The sequence below is a fragment of the Syngnathus typhle genome, linkage group LG15 (assembly GCF_033458585.1).
Source record: "Syngnathus typhle isolate RoL2023-S1 ecotype Sweden linkage group LG15, RoL_Styp_1.0, whole genome shotgun sequence".
In the NCBI taxonomy this organism is placed as follows: domain Eukaryota; kingdom Metazoa; phylum Chordata; class Actinopteri; order Syngnathiformes; family Syngnathidae; genus Syngnathus; species Syngnathus typhle.
The window spans coordinates 2,886,909-2,908,407 of NC_083752.1; the positions used below are offsets into that span (position 1 = coordinate 2,886,909).

At 46.8% G+C, this 21,499-nt stretch overlaps 3 protein-coding genes across 7 annotated transcripts; 2 read left to right on the plus strand and 1 right to left on the minus strand.

Annotated features, from left to right (window-relative positions):
- Positions 1 to 27: 27 nt before the first annotated feature.
- Positions 28 to 3,441, minus strand: faxdc2 (fatty acid hydroxylase domain containing 2). Of its 3 annotated transcripts, XM_061299445.1 has the most exons (9): positions 3,319 to 3,441; positions 3,123 to 3,157; positions 2,418 to 2,515; positions 2,194 to 2,297; positions 1,911 to 2,032; positions 1,119 to 1,324; positions 950 to 1,055; positions 715 to 881; positions 28 to 623 (listed from the first exon to the last, which is right to left on the minus strand). In XM_061299445.1, exons 2-9 carry the CDS (start codon positions 3,153 to 3,155, stop codon positions 467 to 469), a joined length of 993 nt encoding a protein of 330 aa, XP_061155429.1. In that variant the 5' UTR covers positions 3,156 to 3,157; positions 3,319 to 3,441; the 3' UTR covers positions 28 to 466. The 3 variants fall into 3 exon arrangements, with proteins under 3 accessions (XP_061155429.1, XP_061155431.1, XP_061155430.1); XM_061299447.1 differs by having other exon boundaries at positions 2,194 to 2,343; positions 2,434 to 2,515; positions 3,123 to 3,370; XM_061299446.1 differs by having other exon boundaries at positions 3,123 to 3,370.
- A 462-nt stretch (positions 3,442 to 3,903) lies between these two features.
- Positions 3,904 to 9,518, plus strand: LOC133168137 (core histone macro-H2A.1). 3 transcript variants are annotated; one of them, XR_009718153.1, is made up of 9 exons: positions 3,904 to 4,436; positions 5,216 to 5,413; positions 5,495 to 5,601; positions 5,723 to 5,914; positions 5,983 to 6,090; positions 6,513 to 6,612; positions 7,015 to 7,105; positions 7,826 to 7,915; positions 7,995 to 8,045. XR_009718153.1 is itself a non-coding variant. In XM_061299442.1 (9 exons), exons 2-9 carry the CDS (start codon positions 5,242 to 5,244, stop codon positions 8,567 to 8,569), a joined length of 1,110 nt encoding a protein of 369 aa, XP_061155426.1. In that variant the 5' UTR covers positions 3,904 to 4,436; positions 5,216 to 5,241; the 3' UTR covers positions 8,570 to 9,518. The 3 variants fall into 3 exon arrangements, 2 of the variants coding, with proteins under 2 accessions (XP_061155426.1, XP_061155427.1); XM_061299442.1 differs by lacking the exon at positions 7,015 to 7,105 and adding an exon at positions 8,404 to 9,518 and having other exon boundaries at positions 7,995 to 8,169; XM_061299443.1 differs by lacking the exon at positions 6,513 to 6,612 and adding an exon at positions 8,404 to 9,518 and having other exon boundaries at positions 4,067 to 4,436; positions 7,995 to 8,169.
- An 8,507-nt stretch (positions 9,519 to 18,025) lies between these two features.
- On the plus strand, positions 18,026 to 19,120 carry LOC133168064 (C-type isolectin Sp-CL4-like). Its single transcript, XM_061299316.1, has 6 exons — positions 18,026 to 18,181; positions 18,242 to 18,336; positions 18,401 to 18,537; positions 18,602 to 18,733; positions 18,801 to 18,915; positions 18,984 to 19,120. Exons 2-6 carry the CDS (start codon positions 18,258 to 18,260, stop codon positions 19,049 to 19,051), a joined length of 531 nt encoding a protein of 176 aa, XP_061155300.1. The 5' UTR covers positions 18,026 to 18,181; positions 18,242 to 18,257; the 3' UTR covers positions 19,052 to 19,120.
- The last annotated feature ends 2,379 nt before the right edge of the window (positions 19,121 to 21,499 follow it).

Here is a 21,499-nt window from a genome sequence, read left to right on the forward strand (position 1 = left end):
TGCCTGCTGAGTCATCATTTCCAGACGTTGTGCCAAAGTAAACATTTATTTCGAGATTTGTCATCACAAAAAAAAGAGCAGCAAGTATACAAAGTTCATAAAAGTTCAATTTCATCCTGTTCAAACATGCACACGCTGGCGCAAGTCTTGTTCCACCTCTTTCGATCAAAGTCGGGCAGTTTTGATGATCAAATGTCTCAAACATTTTAGTGGTGTGCTACAAGTGATTATCTTCCTCCCTAATTTGCTTATAATTGTAGAATTGTGCAACGTCACAAGGTATTTTTCCCCTCGTGTAGTTCCTCTCGCAGCCACTAGGGCTCACCGTTTCACAGAAAGTTACCAGAACCATACTGAATGAACCTCAGTCAGTAAAAACAATCTTCGTGCAAAGACAATTAAAAAAATAAGGGGATTTTAAAACTGATCAACAGGTTTTAAAAGGTGATCAAATCAAACTGAGCAGTCACTGGCCCTTCTTGGGGGTGTCGGGGATGCTTTCACTGAGCGGGGTGAGCCCGGTGAGCAAAGTGTGCCGTTCATACTGCTTGCTCTGCCGGAACTTGCTGTCGGTGCCGTGCAGGCGGTCCAGCACACCAAACACACCAAAACACTGGTTGAATCTTTGAAAGAAAAAAAAAAAAAGGTGTGTCACACTTGTGTTTTACTTTTTAACATGACACAGCAACCTGCAAAGTTCCACAGGAGACTAACCTGAGATGGTGAAAGTCGTGGAATTCTGGCGAGGGCAGGAAAGGCAGGTGGTACCCGCAGTGGGAGATGGTGGTACTAACCAGCGCCAGACAGTACCACATGCACGTAGTGGAAACGTGCGAGCCCAGCAGTACCGGCCCGATCACCACCGGCAGCAGGTTGGAGAACTAACAACACAAATAAACTAAGTAAAGAAATTCACATTTCCGGGCTCTCTGCAGCGCCGCTGACTCACCGTATGCTCCAGGGGATGAGCGTAGGTGGCGACCAGGCCGATCGGAGCGGTCCATTCGTGGTGCTGCTTGTGGAAACGCTTGTAAAGGTTGGGAAGGTGGAACAGCCTAACGGGAAGACGTCAAAAGTAAGTTCACTTCCAAGAGCAAAATCACATTTTGTTGTCTTACCTATGCGAGTAGTAAAAGAGAACCTCCTCCAGGATGGAGAAGACGCTGAGCTCGGCGAGGGCCCAGTGGAAGGTCGGCAGCTGAGGGCCGCAGGGGTCTCCTCTCCAGCCGCTTAAGCGGTAAGCAGCCACCACGGTGGGCGCGGAGATGAACAGTTGGTTGAACAGTACCGTCTTCAAAGCGTGACGCAGCTTCTCCGGCTCCACCTGCACACAGCCGAGCGTCTTGATCATAGAGTTCAAATTGCGCAGCGTAGGCAAGAAAAATAAGTGCAAGCTCAATCAATACTTTGATAACGCTCAGATATTGACCTACGGGCACACGTTATCGGCTCGCCCCGTTATCTATGTTTGACGACAACAACGGCGGCGGCAACTGTGATAGTCAAACGGAGGACTTTGACACGGGAGCAAAAGTAACAAATGCACAACATTTAATATTTTTTTTTTTTTTTTGTAAAATGTTAAGCTATTCTGACTATAGTTAGAATTGGTTTTATATTTTTTTTATGTATTCATTTTTCACTTCAGCACCTTATTTAATGATGTGGTAAATCAGCTATGTAGCCCTCAAACATTTATTCCCTCTCTTAAAATCACGATTCAAGTCTACAGTACGAGTTGTATCACTTGAATCAATTGGACTGAAAATAAACTCGCCGAGCAACTTTGTAAACCTGAGTGACTCAACTCTGACTGAGCAGACATTTACGAGCGCCGGTGCGCCGCAAGTATGCCAGACGTGGTTGCATCACGTTGGCCGTCAATAGTTTGAGACTATTAGAAATCCTACCGGGTTGTTCTTGTCGGCTTGGATGCGGTAGCGGGTGATGAAGGATGGCCTCCCGGTGATGTCCGCCACTAGTAGCGCAGCGTTGAAGCCCCAGAACACCACAACGGGCACTAGCATCGTGCCTGGTGATGTCATAAATCAAGATTATCTTTAATCTCGGGCAATACACTTTATGATCAACACACGTATGACATCATTTGTTCTGTTTATAATTCTCCTCCCATAGATAACATCTGATTAAAAGAGACTTTTCCCCAGACAAAATCCAACCGATGCTCCTTACCCATGTAGAATAAAGCCTCATTGTGGCCCTCAAACATCACGTAGAGTTTGGTCCACAAATCCTGCCAAAAGTCTCCTGAAGCTCCCCAAAACTTTTGAAGATGCCTGCAGCAGAGAGCCAAAACTTTGTTAGACCACAATGGTCATAATTCTGGATTTTAGACGTGTAAGGGCAAAAAAAAAAAGTTATCATTCACATAGTTCAAAAAGAATACAAGTTCGCACCATGTCAATGAATTACCGAACGCGGCCAAGAACAGAACTCCGGACCCGATGACGACGGCGGCTTTCTTCACGGAATCCCACAGTCCTCCCGACGACTCCTGCAAGGACAGAAAATGAAGCAAGATGATGAACTGCTCAAATCACTTCAATCTCAAATGACAATTTTTCAGTTCATTACAGGGACTCGTTATCAAGCATATCAGAACATGTAGGAAGGGGGGGGGGGGTAGATCTTTTTCTCAGATTGGGTTTCTCAAAAGTTTTTTTTTTCCTTGCAGAGATTGGGGAATTTAGACCAGGACGTGGTATTTATTTTTGCAAATTCTGGTGAAGCCCTTCGTGACTCAATATAAGTAAACTCAATTTAGTGGCGTTGTGTAAGTGTGTCTGTTATTTTAATCCGGTGGCAAAAACAGGAAAACACACATGGCCGAGCTATTGTGTCCAAAACTAAAAGGATGTTGACCGAGATGTAAATGATGGGTTTAAAAATACGCAAGGGTGTCATTTCAGGGTGAACCTAAAAAGCACTCTTGGCTGCCTTTCAGTGACCCTTCCACTCTCCATCCCTTTGCAACCTATTGATGACAATAACCTCAGTGGCCAATTCCATGTTTTGCCTCTCCTTCTCGTCTCACCTTTTTGTTGAGCCAGTGTATGTATACTCAGACAGACACTACATTTTGTATTTCAAAAAGAACTTACCTGTCTGCTGCTGCGTGTTGGTGCTTCCCTCATGACTGTGAACACCAATAAATAATTAGAAATGGTCTATTTGAGACTTTCTCAAACTTAAAAAAAAAAAATAAGTGATCCTCTATAGATCATCAAAGTGCACTGTATTTATAATATCTTCAGTGTTTTAAAAGCGAAAAAGTGAGGCCAGGTTGAAGTAGCTCACCTGAATAGCGTGTTTATCCTGCGCAGTGTTGTGCGTCACAGCCTGGGCAGCAGGCTTTTAACAGCTTTGTTGACAGGCGCTGTCAATGAGATCGACTCTCATTGGCTCGTTGCGGGTCAGCTGACCAGCGTAGTACCCGGAAGTACGGGCTGCCAGTCTCGCAAGTTTCCGTCGTTTGCCTTTCTTTCCTCGATATGCAAAGCCGACAACATCGTGTTATTTGCATTGCACCTTTGTCACTACACATTGTTGGTTTAACTTACTCATATATGTATCCATTCCTGCTTTGAGTGTGAGTATTTTTGCCTCTTGGGAACTAGAAAACATGGGTGGAGATGATGACGTCCATTATTATGTAAAAAAAAAAAAGAAACACGTCTTTGTTGACATTTTGTGACAAAGTGCAAAGGAATGCATATGTATGGGTTGTGTCAAAAGCTCACCTTGCATGCCATGGGAAGAAAGAGGTGTGTGTCACAGCACGGGACAAAAAAAAAAAAAAAGAGTTGACACCAACAGCAAATATGAACAGTTTAATCATGAGTTTATGACATTTTCTGCTTGTGTGATGTTATGGGACGACATACGTGAAATGGCTGAACATCACTGAAAGGTTAAAAATATATAAGTGAGCAATTTGCCTAAAATTCTGGCATTAAAACATTTTTTAGGGTGTTGTTAGACTAGTGAAACATTACGAAACATTTTGCATAAAGTTTGATGAAAGATGTCCATCAAGCTGTCTTTTTTTGGAAGGGGGCATGGTCCTCTTTACCAGGGGTCTAGAAACGCCCCTGGCTTCGTTGAGAATAGCCACTATACATGGTATTATTATCATTTCTTCCAGTATGTCGGTTGTCATAATTACATAAGAATTCCCTTCTTTCTGCTGTACCGTTCTTGCTTTGTTGTTGTTTTCGGTCCAATAAGCAAACGGAAGCCGCGGGTGTCTTGGGGGGCGGGCTGAACCGGCTGCTTTCCCGCTGAGTGGCGTCGTTGGGCGGCCGGCAGCTCTCAGCTCATCTCACTGTGGATTGTGGGAGTCGACGTTCGAACAAGCGTCAGCTACAGCCAAACAGCGACATTTTTACGCCCTTGCACTCGCCTTTTTTTTTCACGTAAGTACGCCGTGGTCGTTACAAGTCGTCGTTAATGTTGTCGCGGTTGGTTGTGCAGTTTTTAGTGACATATTTTTTTAACCGAGCGGAAGACGACGGAAGGCCGAGGTGGCAAGCTCTGGCACGGGGAAGGGGGCCGCGGCCGCCGACACAACCAAACAAACGGCTGCGGCTGACATGTTGCGGAAATGCTTCCGAATGTCAGAACCCGGTTCGGAAGTGAGCTCGGCGAGCTCCAGTCAGTGCGGCGGCTCGTCCGGAGGCCACCTCCACCTGGCGTCTAACGGCGGCTGCAAGCATGCTAGCGAGCGTCTTGCGAAGCTTTGCCTTCGCTCCGCGTCCTTTTGCTTTTCCGCTCCAAAATGGAGCCACTATTGACCAGCGCACACCTCGCAGTCTCATTCTGGCCACAAAAGAACGTTCTTCACCCACTTTGGCATCTTGTCCCAAGTTATCATCACCGTACATGGATTTTATTTCTGTAGAAACTACGGTGACATTCAGGCCTCATTTGAATATTGACTAATTACTGCGTCAACACCTTGATGATTTGGAAAGGCAGCATAATAGTGGCTAATTCCATGTCCGTGGGTGTGACTGCAAAACTCAGAAGAAGAAAGGCACGTGTGGTGCCACCAAAATAAAATGACACTAAATCTATTCAATGAATATTGTCTTTTTTGTACTTAGTTTGATTTGCACAAAACGATGACTTTTTTCTTCTGTGGCACTTCTAGTTTTTGTGCGCACTCCATAACGGTGTCTCACGTGTCCAACAGGAGCGTCCGCGGACTCGTTGGGAAGCATGTCGAGTCGAGGAGGCAAGAAGAAGCTGACCAAGACGTCACGCTCCACCAAGGCGGGCGTCATCTTCCCGGTGGGCCGCATGCTGCGCTACATCAAACGCGGGCTGCCCAAGTACCGCATCGGCGTTGGCGCGCCCGTCTACCTGGCGGCCGTGTTGGAGTACCTGACCGGTGAGTGTGGATGCCTTGGAAAGCTTTTTATGGATGTCCGCCACCGCCCGTGCGTTGATTGACGACTTTGCTCCGAGGCAGCCGAGATCCTGGAACTTGCAGGCAATGCGGCCCGAGACAACAAGAAGGGTCGCGTCACGCCAAGACACATCCTCCTCGCCATCGCCAATGACGAGGAACTCAACCAGGTAGTCACAAGGAGTATTGTCAAAAAGGGATGGATAATGTTTGTTATTTGGAAACTTGTATCGAACTATTTGGATGATTGGGCTTTGTGCAAATCAAACTTTTTCCTGTTTCTCGCACTAGCTCCTGAAGGGCGTGACCATCGCGGCGGGCGGCGTCCTGCCCAACATCCACCCCGAGCTCCTGGCTAAGAAGCGCGGCGCCAAAGCCAAGCTGGAGACGCCCCTGTCGCCCGCCCCGGAGAAGAAAGCCAAGCCGGCCAAGAAGCCGCCCGGCAAGAAGGCGGTCGGCAAGAAGGGCGCCGGCAAGGCCAAGGTAAGACGGCAGCAGCTGGGCGGGCGACGCCCCCTTGTGACCACCGGCTGACATTCGTCCGTTTGCAGAAACAGGGCGAGGCCAGCAAGACGGCGTCGGCCGACAGCACCACCGAAGGCTCGCCGGCCGACAGCTTCACCGTCCTGTCCACCAAGAGCCTCTTCCTGGGTCAAAAAGTCAGTCGGACCAAAGCCGTGACGCAGGCGCTGCCAAAGCATGATCATTGATTAGCAATTGGATGTCATTGCGGGACCACAAAACTGGAAAAGCACGTAGCGGGCGCATTTAATCGCTGGGGTTGCTCTTTTGTGCACTAATCTGCTTTACTGGGAACTCCAAAGTTGCTCACAAACATGCATCTCAAATTCAAACATGTGAAGACCCACCTGATTATCCGGACAGGATGTGGCCCAACAAATTCATGCAATTATCAATTGTTATTTTTTTACATTGTAATTGAATTGAGTTAGAAGGGGGGGGAAAAAAAACGTCCTTTGAGGCTCAGGTGGTGTCACCTTGGTTTTAACAGCTTTGCTTCCTTCCTCCTTCCTTGTCGCTCTTCCTCGGCATGCCTCCCCCCCCTCCCTCGCCCCCGCAGCTCAACCTCATCCACAGCGAGGTCAGTAACTTGGCTGGCTTTGACGTAGAGGGGGTCATCAACCCCTCCAACGCCGAACTTGAGCTAAAAGACGATCTAGGTGAGACGCCCCCTCCTCCTAACACCGCCCTTTCCCACTCCACCCCTCCCACCTTCTTGTGACCCCAGCATGGCTTTGAAAATTAAAACGTCAAAGCCCGTCGGCCACGTTTGCACCTCCGCCTTTCGGGTGACTTGCTGTCAGGCGGCCATTTTTGATCTGCACTTCCTGCCTGACAGGAAGTTGACTGCCTGCTGTTGACAAGAAACTTGGATGCCTCGCTTGGTCAGAAGCCGCATTGTCAAATTAACCTCAATCGACAACCCAATTGCAGTCATTCAGTCCAAATGATTCTTATTTGTTTTTGCATTCTGACTAGGCAAGCTCCCGGCTTCCGTGGTTGGCCACCGGCCAAGTTGTTGTGTGGCGTGTTGTTTGACCGCCGTGTTGTTTCATCCGTAGTTGCAAGTTGTCCAAGCCGACATTTCCATAGTGGAGAGCGACGCTGTCGTTCACCCGACCAACTCGGCCCTCTATACGGGCGGTGAAGTAGGTAAAGGCACCAGTCAGCCTCCGTCGCTTCAGGCTGCTGCTCCTGCTGCTAATGCTCCTTTTGACACCGATTGGGTGCTTCCCATTCTGATCGGGTCACGCCGCCAGTACAAGAGTTGTATCAAAAACATGCCTGCTTCGTTGCCCCTTTTGTAGCTAGGACCAAAAAAAAAAAAAAAGAGACAAGCACGATAATCCCGTTTTGATATTGCTCTCGTATTGGATCTGAGGCTGGATTTCCGCTCCTGCTGCTGCTCCAAGTAGCCGTTTCCAATTCAACGACTGTTTTGGGAAGCTTTGCCTCGCCCCCCACCCAATTGTCACTTCAACCACCAACTGCAAATCCAGCCTTAGAGCGTTGAGGCTTTTGTTTGAATTTAATTGCAACTCCGGTGCCAATTTGCTTGCTTCTTGTTAGCTCTCACTGCCAAATTTGGTTTGTGTAGCGATGCTCCAGTCAGACTGTGACATCTTGCTGTGTTGATTCCATTTCGATGTCATCCTGTGTGGCCTCTCTCGTGTGATGTCGCACTCGAACGTGTCCTGTGAGAGAGCGGCCAGAGCTCACCCACGTCAGATGATCAACAGCATCCTGCGTCGACGTCCGTCCGTCCGTCCGTCTGTCTGTCTGCATGTCCTCCGCCACCTCCTGCTCCTGGTTCTGTCTTTCCTCCAGCGTGCGACGCTCCCGCATGTGTGATCACAACGTGTGCCCTTGCAGGTGCTGCCCTAGAAAAGAAGGGCGGCAAGGAGTTAAGTGAAGCTGTGCTGGAGGTGAAGAAAAAGAACGGGCCGCTGGATGTGGCCGGGGGTGAGTTGCAGCCCTTTAGGAAAACGCAGCTACTGAAGATGTCAAACGAACCTTACGTTTGTTCCCCCCCACTCCGCAGCCGTATTGACCGCCGGCTTCGGCCTTCCCGCCAAGTACGTCATCCACTGCAACAGCCCGGCATGGGGCTCGGACAAGTGTGAGGAGATGCTGGAAAAGACTGTGAAGAACTGTCTGGCGTTGGCCGACGAGAAGAAGCTCAAGTCAGTGGCCTTTCCGTCTATCGGCAGCGGAAGGTAAGGAAAGTACTATATGTAATATATTATTATCAAACAGCGTTTTGAGAGAGTTTCTTCAAAAGAAAACATGGCGGTTTAGTTTTGCAGTCAACAATCAAAGTTTGAGCAAGCGCCTTGAAAATGATGGCCTGCAAAAGACACCTGAAGTCTCCCAGATTGGGTTGCCACAGCAGTTTTTCTCGACTTGGCGGCGAGTGGCTGTATTGGCTAATTTTGCACCCGTCGTTCCAGAAACGGGTTTCCCAAGCAGACGGCGGCCCAGGTGATCCTGAAGGCCATCTCCAGCTACTTTGTGGCCACCATGTCGTCCACCATCAAGACGGTTTACTTTGTGCTCTTTGACAGCGAGAGCATCGGCATCTACGTGCAGGAAATGGCCAAACTGGAGGCCAGTTAAAAGCTTTGCTTATCCTTTTGTTTCCTTGCGAGACCAGGCGAATCTTTCGAAACAGCCCGCAACTTGTTTTTACGTTACCTTTGTATTTTTTCCTATCTGGTTTTTAATTTTCCTAAAAAAAAATTAAAAAAAAGAAATTATTTTCCAGAAACACTGAGCTGACCTTTGAACGCAAACAGTGTGGATTAGATAAGAAAAGAGGGTTTCGTTTTTTGAAACGGATATACGCATGTCAACAGCAGTATTGATAGTGACTTAAGAAGAAGAAGAAAAACGTTCACCTTAGTTTTCATCGCGCTCGTAATCGTGCGTGTGTGTGTTGGCCCGTTTCTGCCAGGGAAACTTAAGTTAGCTTTTTTTGTGTTGTTGGATTTCTTTGTGCTTTGCAAAGAACCTTTTTTAATTTCCCTCCAAAAAGAGGGGAAATTACGTACAAACTGACTGTTCTTAACAATCAGGTTCATCTGCAGTTTTTTTGTTTTCTGAGCAGGGCACTGTTGGTTCCTGAAGTTGTCTTTCTATCAATGTTTCTAGATGGAGTCTTTGTGGAAAAGTTCTAGTTGAAAATAACATAGCTGGTTATGTTGTATTTTGAATTTGCACATCCTAAAAAGGCACGGGTTCATTTGGAAGCCACCCGCGGCACACGTTGTTCTTTATGTATGTGTGTGTTTTGTCCCCATTAAGCCGTACAAAGCAAAAATTTCGAAGAACTGAAGTTAGAGGTGGCGTAACTGCTGTAGCCGCTAGGGGGCGCACTACGACCAGGAATGGTTGAGTACTCTTGGAATTCGGTTTTCATGGATGTAAACTGTCGAAAATAATTTTCCACTTTCTTACGATAATTGAGAGGGGAAATGCTTTCTAAAGAAATACTATGTACATTTGCTGACTACATACAAAAAAAATAATCTGTACACCCTCAAATAATAAACTATCTTTGAAAACACCCCCAAAGTTGTTTGTGTCGTGACCCATTAAAAAAAAAAAGAGGATCCTAAAACAGGGTTTCCTAAAATGTATCTGCAAAATCTGTACTTTACTCTTTTTTTTTTAAAAATCTGATGTCATTTCAGACAATTATTATTTTATTTTTTTCTTCTCAAACACAAGCCTGTTGAAGTCTTTTGTCTGTTGGTCAGGTGCTTTTCTTTTTGTGGTTGCATGAGAAGGCCGCCTGTCAATCAGTGACAGCAGACTTCACTTCACCTCTGGTGTCATGCGAGCTCCTGACACATGTCGACGTGAGCTTTCATTCGACCTCCGCATTATGCATAAAGGCGCTACTGTCACCGGGCGAGAAGAAAAGAGACGGACGGAGAGAATTTATTAGAGGCGGAAGTGTACATCTTGCAGTGTCCGCGAGTTGCGACCATCTCCAAGTTGTGGAGGTTGGACGACGAGTCTTTGGTCGAGTGCTAAACGTCATTGCCTCTAACACAGTGCTTCTCAAATAGTGGGGGGGGGGGGCGCGGTGCTATTCCTGGGGGGGCGCGTGTGACCCTGGGGAACAGGCTTTTTTTTGGCAGTACTAGAATAAAGTGTAATTGCGCGTTTACTACAGCAGGGGGCAGTGGCGCTCTCATTGTTACTTCTGTCACGTTTGCGACAGTGCAACATTTTACGACTTACAAGACAAGTTAGGATAGTCACGGTGGGGAGGGGGGGCGCGAATAGTTTTCTTCTTGCTAGGGGGGGGGGGCGTAACAGAAAATAATTGAGAAGCACTGGGTTAAATAAAGGTTAACAAAAAAAAAAAAAAAAAAAAAAAAAAAAAAAGTGAACCCTGAACTTTGAACCCGCGGTGACCCCGCGGTGACCCCGTGGTGACCCCATGGTGACCCCGTGGTGACCCCTGGGTGACCTTTGAACCCTGAACTTTCAACTCTAGTTAAAAATCGAAAATGTGCACATGACCCCGTGAACTTTGAACCGACCTTTGACCCCTGGGTGAACTTTGAACCGTAAACTTTGACCTTTGACCCCTAGCTAATTACGTTTTTTTTTTTTTTAAACCGGCATAGCAGAACGATCCATGGTCTTCAGATGCCGCGCTGTCGCCATCTCCTGGTCAGTTAGTGAAATGCTTTTGCTGATGGTTTTTTTCTCTCAATTAAAACAAATCAATTAGCCAGTTGGTTTTCTTTATTTAATATCTATTATCAGACAAAACCAAATTGTGAATCAGTCGCCTAGGCTATAGCAGAACAAACAATCCATGGTCTTCAGATGCCACGCTGTCGCCATCTCCTGGTCAGCTAGTGAAATGCTTTTGCTGTTTTTTTTCCCTCTCAATTAAAACAAATCAATCAGCCAGTTGGCTTTCTTTATTTAGTATCTGATATCAGACAAAACCAAATTGTGAATCAGTCACCTAGGCTACAGCAGAACAAACAATCCATGGTCTTCAGATGCCACGCTGTCGCCATCTCCTGGTCAGCTAGTGAAATGCTTTTGCTGTTTTTTTTCCCTCTCAATTAAAACAAATCAATCAGCCAGTTGGTTTCCTATATTTAATATCTGATATCAGACAAAACCAAATTGTGAATCAGTCACCTAGGCTATAGCAGAACAAACAATCCATGGTCTTCAGAGGCCACGCTGTCGCCATCTCCTGGTCAGCTAGTGAAATGCTTTTGCTGTTTTGCTGTACAATGCAAGACAAGACAGTACAGTACAGTACAGTACAATACAAGTGGCTGGAGAGAGGGAAGTCTGGGAGTCCCGACTAAAGCTGCTGCCGCCGCGATCCGACCACCGGATAAGCGGAAGATGGATGGATGGACATAGAATACCTACAGTACTCTACCGTACACTACCATACGTACAATACAATACCATACTATACAATACAAACACTACAATACAAACAATTGATTGAACTTTATTCCACACCAGGGAAATGTACTTGTCACAGCAGCGTATGAGAGTGCAAGAATACAAGGGACAAGTGCCAAATGTAAAAATGGATAAATAAGAGAGCCCCCAAGTGGCCTTGCCCCAGGCAGTTGCCTGGTCTGCCTAATGGTAACGCACATCTCTGCGTCAGGGAGTCCGATGCTGGGACTTCCCACCGGCGTCACCCTGCTTTCATACAGAAAAAAACTTGAAAAGTACAAATGGTGCAATTGGTAAAAGTGATCACATTTACAGCCAGTTGAAACTTTACACCAACGGGCTTTCACCTGATTTGGGACTACTCTTCCTCAGCATCCTCAACATCACTGAGATGGCTCTGCCTGCCTCCTGCTTGCTTTGTATAGAATAGAGTTGGCTGGGAGGCCTTTATGAGCGCTACAAAACACAAACAAATTATTGCAACACTTGTAGACATTGAGTAGAGTGGCAATGGCATGATATTTTTGCAACAATTATACATATCAACTACAGTTTTATATTTAAAATGTATACAATTATTAGTATTTTGTAATGAGTTATAATAATGACAAAAGTATCCAAATTACCGTTTTTTTCCGTGTATAGTGCGCCCCCATGTATAATACGCACCCTAAAAATGGCATGCTGATGCTGGAAAAAAGCCTGTACCCATGTATAATACGCACCCAATTTTTATGAATTTCTTTTTATGAATTTTTTTTTTTTTTTTTTAAGTCCCAATGATCGTCACACACGCAGGGAGGCAATGGGTCCCATTTTTATAGTCTTTGGTATGGTCTTAACTAGGCTGGATGTAATTTTCTTTGTTGCCGTTGATTTCTCCGACTGCCCATAAACGCACCACCGCGCTCCGTGCGCGCACGGGAAAGAGGCGTGCGGACGTGAAAAAGGCGGCTCTGTATGGGAGAGACGTTGAAGAGGAATAAAAACACCCTTGGAAACCAAAACTTGGTGATTTCAAGTTTCATTTCGAGGGACATTTGTCACGTCTCGTCCCCAGTTTTGCTATGTGTCTAGGTTGCCATAGTTTCTGTTCGCGTCACCCCTCTCTTCCTGTGTCACCTCAATCGATGTAACGTGTTTTGTATTTAAGTCCTGTCTGCCCCTCGCTCACCGTCGGATCATTGCATGTGTTACTGTCATGATGTCTGTTTGCTTTCTGTTCCTGTCTTTGGTAATGTCACCCTGTCTTTTTGTTCCACGACTTTGTCGGTCAGTCCTGTTGTTGGTTTTGTTTTCTAAAAAAAAATAAATAAATAAATAAATAAATAAAAAAAATTGTACCCATGTATAATGCGCACCCCAGATTTTAGGACAATAAATTCGTTACATTTTGCGCACTATACACGGAAAAAAACGGTAGAATAATACAATTTTGTACATCATGTATTATTGCTGCAGTCTTGTGCTGTGCCGGCCTTGGCCACTGGGGGCAACGTAGAAAGACAAAGAAGAATAAAACTACTATTAGGCTAAGTGACTTTTTTTTCATAGAGGCTAAAGAATATGTGGCGTGGATCCCTGCCAACTGTAGACAGAAACAAATCTCGGAATTGACTTCACTTTGAATACATGAAAACTCTTGAATCTTGAAGTTAAAGGATGCCCATAGCAAGACGCAAGGGAAGGGCAGGCGGGCGTTTCAGCAGAGTCAGATGGGGGTCATTTTCCCAGCCATCCAGAGAGGCCGGGACCTGAGACACTCTCCGAGGGCAGCCCAGCTAAGGGCTAATCCCCAGGAAATACATCCAGGTTTCAGCCGCTATTCCCCCCTTCCCATCCAAAAAAAAGCTCCGTAAATTCAAAGCATGTGTCCCGGCCAAGGGCCAATCCGAGAGCTGCGTTTCCCAGAGTCCGTGCTGATGAAATTTTATTCTTTGCACGAAAACGTGAGCGAGGGCGGAGGGAAAACATTGAATAAAATAAAGCAAACATTGGAGGGAAGATCAAGGAGGAGGAGAAAAGGGTAAGAAGCTGGTCAACGCTTGAGGGGGGAAAAAGAAAAACGTTCCTTTATGAGTACGATCATGTCTCTGATCTCCAGATATCAACAAAATACATTTTTCCCAGGATGACAGCAAAGTTGTGTTGTTGTCGTGGGAAAAGTAGGGAATTGTCTGGATTGCTCGCCAGTCAGTTGAATAGTACAGCTCACTTCCCGGTCCACTATCAATCACCACTGGGGTTCCTCAGGGTGCCATTGTAAGGCATGGTCTAGTTTCGTTTTACACTACAATTTTGTCTTCATTGAATGAAACATGCGTGCTATTATATTGCAGGAGAGTCTAATTTTTTTTTTGGGGGGGGGGGGGGGACAAGAAAGTGTAAATCAACAAATAGGAGCATTTGTGAACGCCGAGGCACATGTATTTATGGTTTGGCAATTGCTGAGTCATGTTTTTTTCCCAAATTTTTAAACTCAAGTTTTTTTACTTTAGGGGACTTATCCCTGCTTAATCGATACTTTTTATGTGACATCATCATTATTTGTTGTAAATTTAATTTGATGGCCTGACCCTACGAGAAAAAACAACCGCCAAGTGGACAGTTTTTTTTTTTCTGCTAACAAGATCGGCTGGCGTCCTTTTCATAATCTGATCCTCAGCCATTAAAGCAGACTGAAGGAGGAATCTCCAACATAAGGACAGCTTCTATCCCCCTCGCCCCTCCCTCACGTCAGCTTCTGTACCCCCCCCCCCCCCCCCCCCGCCCCTCTTTGCTGGTCTCCGTGACACCCGAAAAGGGTTAAATCCCTCCCCGGGCCGCCCTCCTCACACTTAGCGCGGGCAACCCGATAGCCGTCCGCCTTTTGATGGCCTGATTCCCCAGCTTAGGAGAATAAATTAAAAGCAAGCCTCCTCCTCGGAGCGCACCGCGGCTGCTGATTTAGGATTTGCATCTGGAATGGGAGCTTTCGCCTCCCTCCCTCTTTCCTTCCGCAATTTTCAGGGGGCTGTATATATTTTGATCAAATATGCGCCTAATGGAAGTCCGGTGCAACCGTCAATCAAACAAAGCCGCCGAGTTGTTGGTATGAGGACCTTTGAACTGAGCCCCCCCCCCCTCCAGCGTTGCTACCTATCCTTGGAAATAGTTTCATTTAAAACACATTTGCTGATAGTTATCAACAGTTTGTCTTGTTTATACAAATGAAAACAGATACCAAAGAACTCAACGCTACTGAGTACAGTAGGCAAGTATTTGTTGACAAAGATGGCCACTTTGCACAAAGCGAAGAAGGCATCCTTGAAGGCGTGAGCGTGGATATAAATGCCTTTTTATCTGCATTGGCCGGCTCGCGGGGGTTATTGTGAGGTTATCCAAGGCCGTGCACACACCTACACACGCGCACATATTCCCACACCAGTATTCCTTCGCACACGCACGTACGGGTTAATGTGAGGGCCAGATCGAACGGGGTCAAGCCCGGCAGATAAACTCCGGCCCAGGAGGTTCCAGAGTCTCGGCGGATCTGCAAATCATTAAGCTCAAGGTGATTCACGACGGCTTCACCCGGGGGATTGTGGGACCGTCCAGTAGTGTCAGCTCGTGAGTGAACGATTGGTTCAAAGGAACAAAACGGGAAGTGACGTCATTTTCTTCTTCGTTTTGTTTTACGGTGAGGTGGCACCAGCTTCAATGCGCACTACCGACACATACTGGTTGAAGTCATACGAACGGAAAAGAGAACGTTCACTCGTTCACTGAAAGGTTTCGTTCCTTTGAACGAATTGTTCACTCACAAGCCATCACTAATGCTGAGGCGCCGCCTCCTCCACGTCCTCGATCTTGTGTGAGGCTTTGTGTGTATCAAAAACACAACTTGTCCCTGCTTGAGTTGGAACCCTGACAGTGTTTGAAAACATGCTAAATGAAGCGCATCAAAGCTTGACAGCCTAAAAAAGATTGCAAAAAAAAAAAAGATTAGACAAAAGCGTATTTGTTCAGCTGCTTTGCGAGCCAAAAATACCGGCTTCAGTTCCACTTGACGCTGTCTTCAAAGATTTTTTAAAAATAAGTAAATGGCTCACCTCACCTAAATACCTCAGGAAAAACCTTTGGTGAATGGGTGGGAGCCGCTGTCAGTCCACACGTCGCCAGTCGGCTAAGTTGCATCCCGGTCCTGCACCTTCCGACTTTTTGATGTGATTATGGCGCAGCCCCAAGCCACCCAGGATGAAGGCTCACCCCGAGGGCGAGCTTTGCTGACTCAGCGAGGCTTTCATAGTCTTTGTCCTCTTTTGCTTGCCACCTTTCGTGACGATGCGTACAAGCACGCCACCGCTGACTCACCGGTTGCCTCGAAAGTTGTCAAGTTGCACTGAGTTTAGTGTTCAGGCGTACGTGGTTGACATTGACATCAATTATTTGCAGCCTCCTCAACGTTCAAATATGTAGCAGATCTGCAGATGACAAATTTTTTTAATGCATATTTTGCATTTCTTTAAATCAAATGTCAACTTGCTTGGAATTTTGTTGCAAAAGAACATTGAGTAACACACACACACACACACACACACGCACACACAAATGGCACTGTGAGAAGGCGACAGCCAAAGGCCCCAAATCCTCCTATAAGCTCCTAATTGCGCCGCATTGTCCTGATGGACTTTGAACTCCAAATAGAGGACGGATGACACCAGACGCCATCACTCTTTGTGTCTGCGTGTGTGTGTGTGTGTGTGTGTGTGTGTGCACGCAAGTGAGTGACAGGTCCTGGCTGGAGGTCCCGTCTTCCTAAAAGTATCACGAGCGATGGCTTAATGCATCAAGAGCCAGGTACCTTGAAACTAATGAGCAGGACAGAAAATGGACATGTGTGGCCCACATAGCTGAGAAAATTCACTCACTCACTCACTCACTCACTCACTCACTCACTCACTCACTCACTCACTCACTCACTCACTCACTCACTCACTCACTCACTCACTCACTCACTCACTCACTCACTCACTCACTCACTCACTCACTCACTCACTCACTCAGCTTAAAAAAATGACAATGTACAAGAAGGCTTTCAAAAACCCTAACCTAAATAACCATAAGCAGTACATCAGAAGAGGCCCAACTTTACATTTGAATATAAAACCACTTTTTTTTTTAGCAAAGCATGCATCTCAACATAGTGGGTGTTCACTGTATTGTTAAATCAAGTTGTATATTTTTCTTTACAGCGAGAAAATGGAGATTGTAAACATAGTGGACGTTACAGGAAATCAGCCAACATGAGACAACAAAGAGAGCAATCTGAAAATCAGGGTCCCCGTAATAACACCGCACTCTTTATTGAGGCGGGGGAGATTGCGCTATTTGTAATTAATGCTCAATTAAACTCCACGCGGTTGCCCCCCAAATCCCTCCGATGAGCCCCCACAGCTGGTCTACATTGGCCCGCAGAGCTCTGGTTACCTTGTTAAGGTGCACGGCGGCTTCCGCGCTGATCCCGGACAGCAGATTGCCTTTGAAAAAAATCAATACATAAATAAATACATCAATAAATAGCGTGATCACATGCAGATGGCAGAAACGTTCGGGCGCAAACAATTAATAGAACTTTTCCGTGTGCTTTCTCGCAAATGGAGACCTTGTGACCTCAATCGGTTAAGAGATTGCAGAGCGGACATTCCGCCACGTGTTGACTCTGAGTCAATGGTTACGTGAAAGTTACCTCACGACCGCCGTCGTGTTGCGACACGAAGCTCGCGTCACAATGTCGCAAAAGCGAGCCGGCCAGCCCATGCCACCGACATGTCATCTCCGTGTTAACACCTCGGACGGGTTACGGGCGTGACAGCCAGAGCGAAATGGGCGGTGCAGCTGACAGACGGCCTCCCGTGACCTCGCCGCTAACCCGCTGGTGAAGACAGCTGCTTTCATAGCGGCGAGTACGCCGCAGAGGTCAACGGAATTATTTCATTTGTACCTTTTTGGTATTGCTGCTGGACTGCGAGGAAGAAGGTCGTTTGAACAGTCGCTTGGGAAGCGTCGCCGACTCCGCCTCCAACGCCGCAGGGGTGAGCACGCCCTGCGCCGAGACCCTCAAGGCTGTGCACCTTGATAAAACCTGAAAAAAAAAAAAAAAAAATCAACAAGGGTGTGTCTCTTAATTATACATATGTATATATAAATTTTGTTGCACAAAATGTCACAGTGGAATTTTCTAGAAAAAAAAAAAGCAAATGAGCAAATATTGACCGAGTGTTTGATGAAAGAGGAGATGATGAGCCAAGAAACAAAATTTGGGATTGGGTATTAATAATATGAATATACTTGTGTGTTTTCTTCAGAATCCGGGGCAGCACGGTTCCGAGTTTTTGAACGTGCTGGGCATGCCGATCAATAAGATCAAGCCTGGAGGAGATTGAGGCATGGATGAGATGGACCGACAGCATTTGCTTGGACAGGCTTTGCGGTGGTGTCAAAATGGAGGTGACACGTGTCTGAGTTCACGTTCACTGGTACTAACTCAGCTTACCTTGACGTGTGCCGTTTCCAGATGGCGAGTGAATTCAATTTGCAAATGAACGCCGTTCACCAGCTTTGAAGAACCTCCATGCCTGCAAGCGCTGCTCGTCTTGACAAACAAGAGCATGCGCGTTGCCAATTTTATTTGGCTGCGAGGCGTCCGTCGTCTCTACTTAAGGGGGTCCGAGTTCAGGCCGGGAGGAGACGCAGGAGCCTGACAGAAGAGCCTCGCATCATCTGGCATCTGTGGTGAGAGAGACAACGATGTTACCTACTTGTTCACACAAACTGACTTGATGACATTTACAGGTCAAATCTGGCAGCCATGCTTTCTTTTGCAACAAGCTTGTTCCTAGCGGGGGCGCTGCTGTTCACCGGGTCCTTGGCTCAGACTTTAAGATACGGTAACGAGAAAGCCGTCGGTGGCATCCACCAAAAAGACACAAGTGACTGTTTTTGTTGTCGCAGAGACTTTGGAGGAAGTTTTGGAAATGTGTCGCGTCCAGGACGTGCCCGTGGAACCTTGTGGTCAAGATCTTTACCGCCTCAATGATGATACGTGCGTCAGAGTATCGCCCAATGGTCTGACTTTCGCCGATGCTCAGGTGAGACGGCGGACGGACGCGGCGCTGTGGTGCCTGCCCACTCAGTTGGTGATCTCCATTTTAGGCTTTATGCGATGAAGAAGGTGGCCAAGTGGTCACGCTGGCAAATCTGAACGAGTTCAGAAAGCTGCTGTGCATCGTCGCCACGGCGATCCCGCGCCGACTGCACTACTGGGTGGGCGCCATCAGAGATGGGGTGAGTATGACGGACGCCGCTCGGAACGCCATGTTACGAAACGCTCACGCCGCAATGGTTCCGTCAGGATGACTTTGTGTGGGTGGACGGAAGCGGAATCCTCCCTGCCGATAGCCCCTGGCGCAACAATCAGCCCGACAACTTTGGCGGCTACGAGAATTGCGTTTGGATGAACTCTTTCGGTAAGTCGGAGCTCCGCGCCAAGGTCCTCTCAGGTGAGGTGTGTCTGAAACTTGCCGTCTTTGTCCAGACTGGGGCCAGTTGAACGACGGGCCTTGCGAAGACAGAACTCCGGTGGTGTGTCAGTACCCGGCCTAGCTGGCGTCTGCCGCCAATCTCCCAAAAATTGCCAACGTCCACCAGCAATAAAATTCAACCAGCAAGCAACTTCTTATGCCTGTTGTCATTTTTGTTTGGAAAAACGTTCACGCTCCAGATTAGACCGTCGGCGACTTTGAGCTCCACCACGGGTCACGGCGCCGCGCAGCCAATCGACAAATTGCTAACTAGCGAGGGAGCGAGAGAAGGAAGCTGTCACACCTCGTCCTCTAGCAGGTTAAAAAAAGAACGTAAAAAAAAAACCCACGCTCCTTTTTCTGTGTGCAAAGACAACAGGGCGCTGTTGATGAATGGCACTTTCTGCACAGTTTACTCTGCAGTGAAAACGCCTTGGAGTGACTCATTTTTCATACTGAAAGAAGAAGAAGAAGGGAGGGGGTAACAGGCACGGTTGGAAGACATCACAAATATTAGCAGCGTGTTTGAATGGGCCACAGAGAAAAACTCCAGTTGATGCAAAGTGGGCCCTTTGTTAGTTTTGGCTTCTTCAACCGCACCTTTCACCTTGTCAAAGGAGCCCGGCCAAAATTGCATTTTACCACCAAGACAAACACACAACTACGTCTGACGCACTTACTATTTGTGATAAGAATTGCTTACTAAGTAGTTGTTTTTTTTGTCTTTACTGTCAAAAAGCAACGTCTACACACCCCATTCAAAACCAGAGAGTGAACAAATAAAATACAACAGGGCAGCCAGCCCTGGGATTTTTGAACATGGAGGACATCAGGTAGTTGTGTGTATTTGTCAGTTTGTGGGTGAAGAAAGAAAATAATTGCTATATAAAAAAAAAAAAAAAAAACACCCGAGTCACTGAGGCTTGGTGGAAACACGTCATGGCATGAGAACCTGTCGCTTGACAAGCGGCTGATTAATTCCCATCAATGCAGGTGGCCGATTTGATTTGACGTCAGCGTGCTCAAAATGAGGAGGCGCGGTGTCAAACGACACAACAATGGCCGACCGAGGCAGTGTGCGCGGGAGCTTTATTGAAGGACTGACGACTTTTTTCAACGCCTTTTGCCCGTGTTATTATTTATTTGCCCGCTACCATGACGACAGCGCGCATGCAGTCGTACAAAAGCAACCATCTGTCATTCAAATTACACGTCGTGCATTTAAAACAATCCCATAACTTTGCCTTTTGAAATTTAGCCTAGCTTAATGCTAGCACACTGTAAGAAACACCATACACAGGCTAGCCAGTAGTAGCGTATAAATAGCAATAAATACTTAAAATACTCACAGGTATGTATTCTTTAGCATCTGCAAAAACTAAGCAATATGACTGAGGCGTTGCAACCGACTTCCTGCATGTCTGAATTATGCTGCCCCCCGCTGGCCAATGCGTACGCAGCAGAAAGAGCAGCACAATGTCAATTGAATCGAAGCAAAAATTGTGGCAAAAAAATAAACAGTTCTTTACAATTGATTGATTGAATGATATTATGACTGCTATGTTTTTATAAAATACTGTGCACTACTAAAGTGTTATTTTACATCTTAAAAAAACACACACATGGCAGCACTTCATCGCAGTTCTCGTTGTCCCGAGAGACGTTGATGAAGAGCTTCATCGGACTTGTAAAGAGGAGATGGTCCACTTTGAAGTGGGCCTGACACTGTCCAGATGCAAGTGCATGCGTGTGTGTGTGTGTGTGTGTGCAGTACTTAGTCCAAGTCTCTGTGTTTGTCATTCCAGAGTTATAAACGTGGATGTAAACACAAAAGAAAGAGCGCAAGAGGTCTGGATACAAAAACGCTGATATGCTGAGCGTGCAAGTCGGAGTGCAATTTAGGGGCTTGGCGGGAGCTCGTCCAAGAGGAGCTTCCAGAAAAGCAAGCGGACTGAAAAGCCAAGTTTGATGATTTTTGCCAACAACCGACATTGCTTGTAGCCATTAAATTGGTTCTTACGAGTCGTAATGACTTTTTGGCCTAGTGGAATGACATCATATGGTCGTGGTGAAAGTCTTCTTTTGTTTACGCGTGTGTGTGACGTGTTGCAACAGCGGCAAATAGCTGAGCTGGCTACGTCCGCGTTAATGCGTTGACACGCGGCGTAATCAGCGCAAACAAAGCTAAGCAAGTCTTAGCACATAAATTGTTAGCGTAGCCAAAGCAGGAAAAGGCGTAATATGCGTCAAAATGCGCCACGCGAGGCCCCGGTTAAGCGCACGCGGGTCATTGAGGGCCCCGACCCTTCCCCAACCCAAAGCAACCCGCTCGACGGTTATTGAAGAGGCGAGTGTCAGCGAGCGTCTCATCACTTCGTAAGTCTTGTCGCATCTTCCCGCAAACGGGCCTAATGCATCCCGTTTGACCCTGCGTGCCATAAATCACACGGCGGGCCTCAGATCTCCAAAGCGTGTACATGACCTCGCGTGTGCGCGCATGTATGTGTGTATTGCACATGTGTAAAAGGAT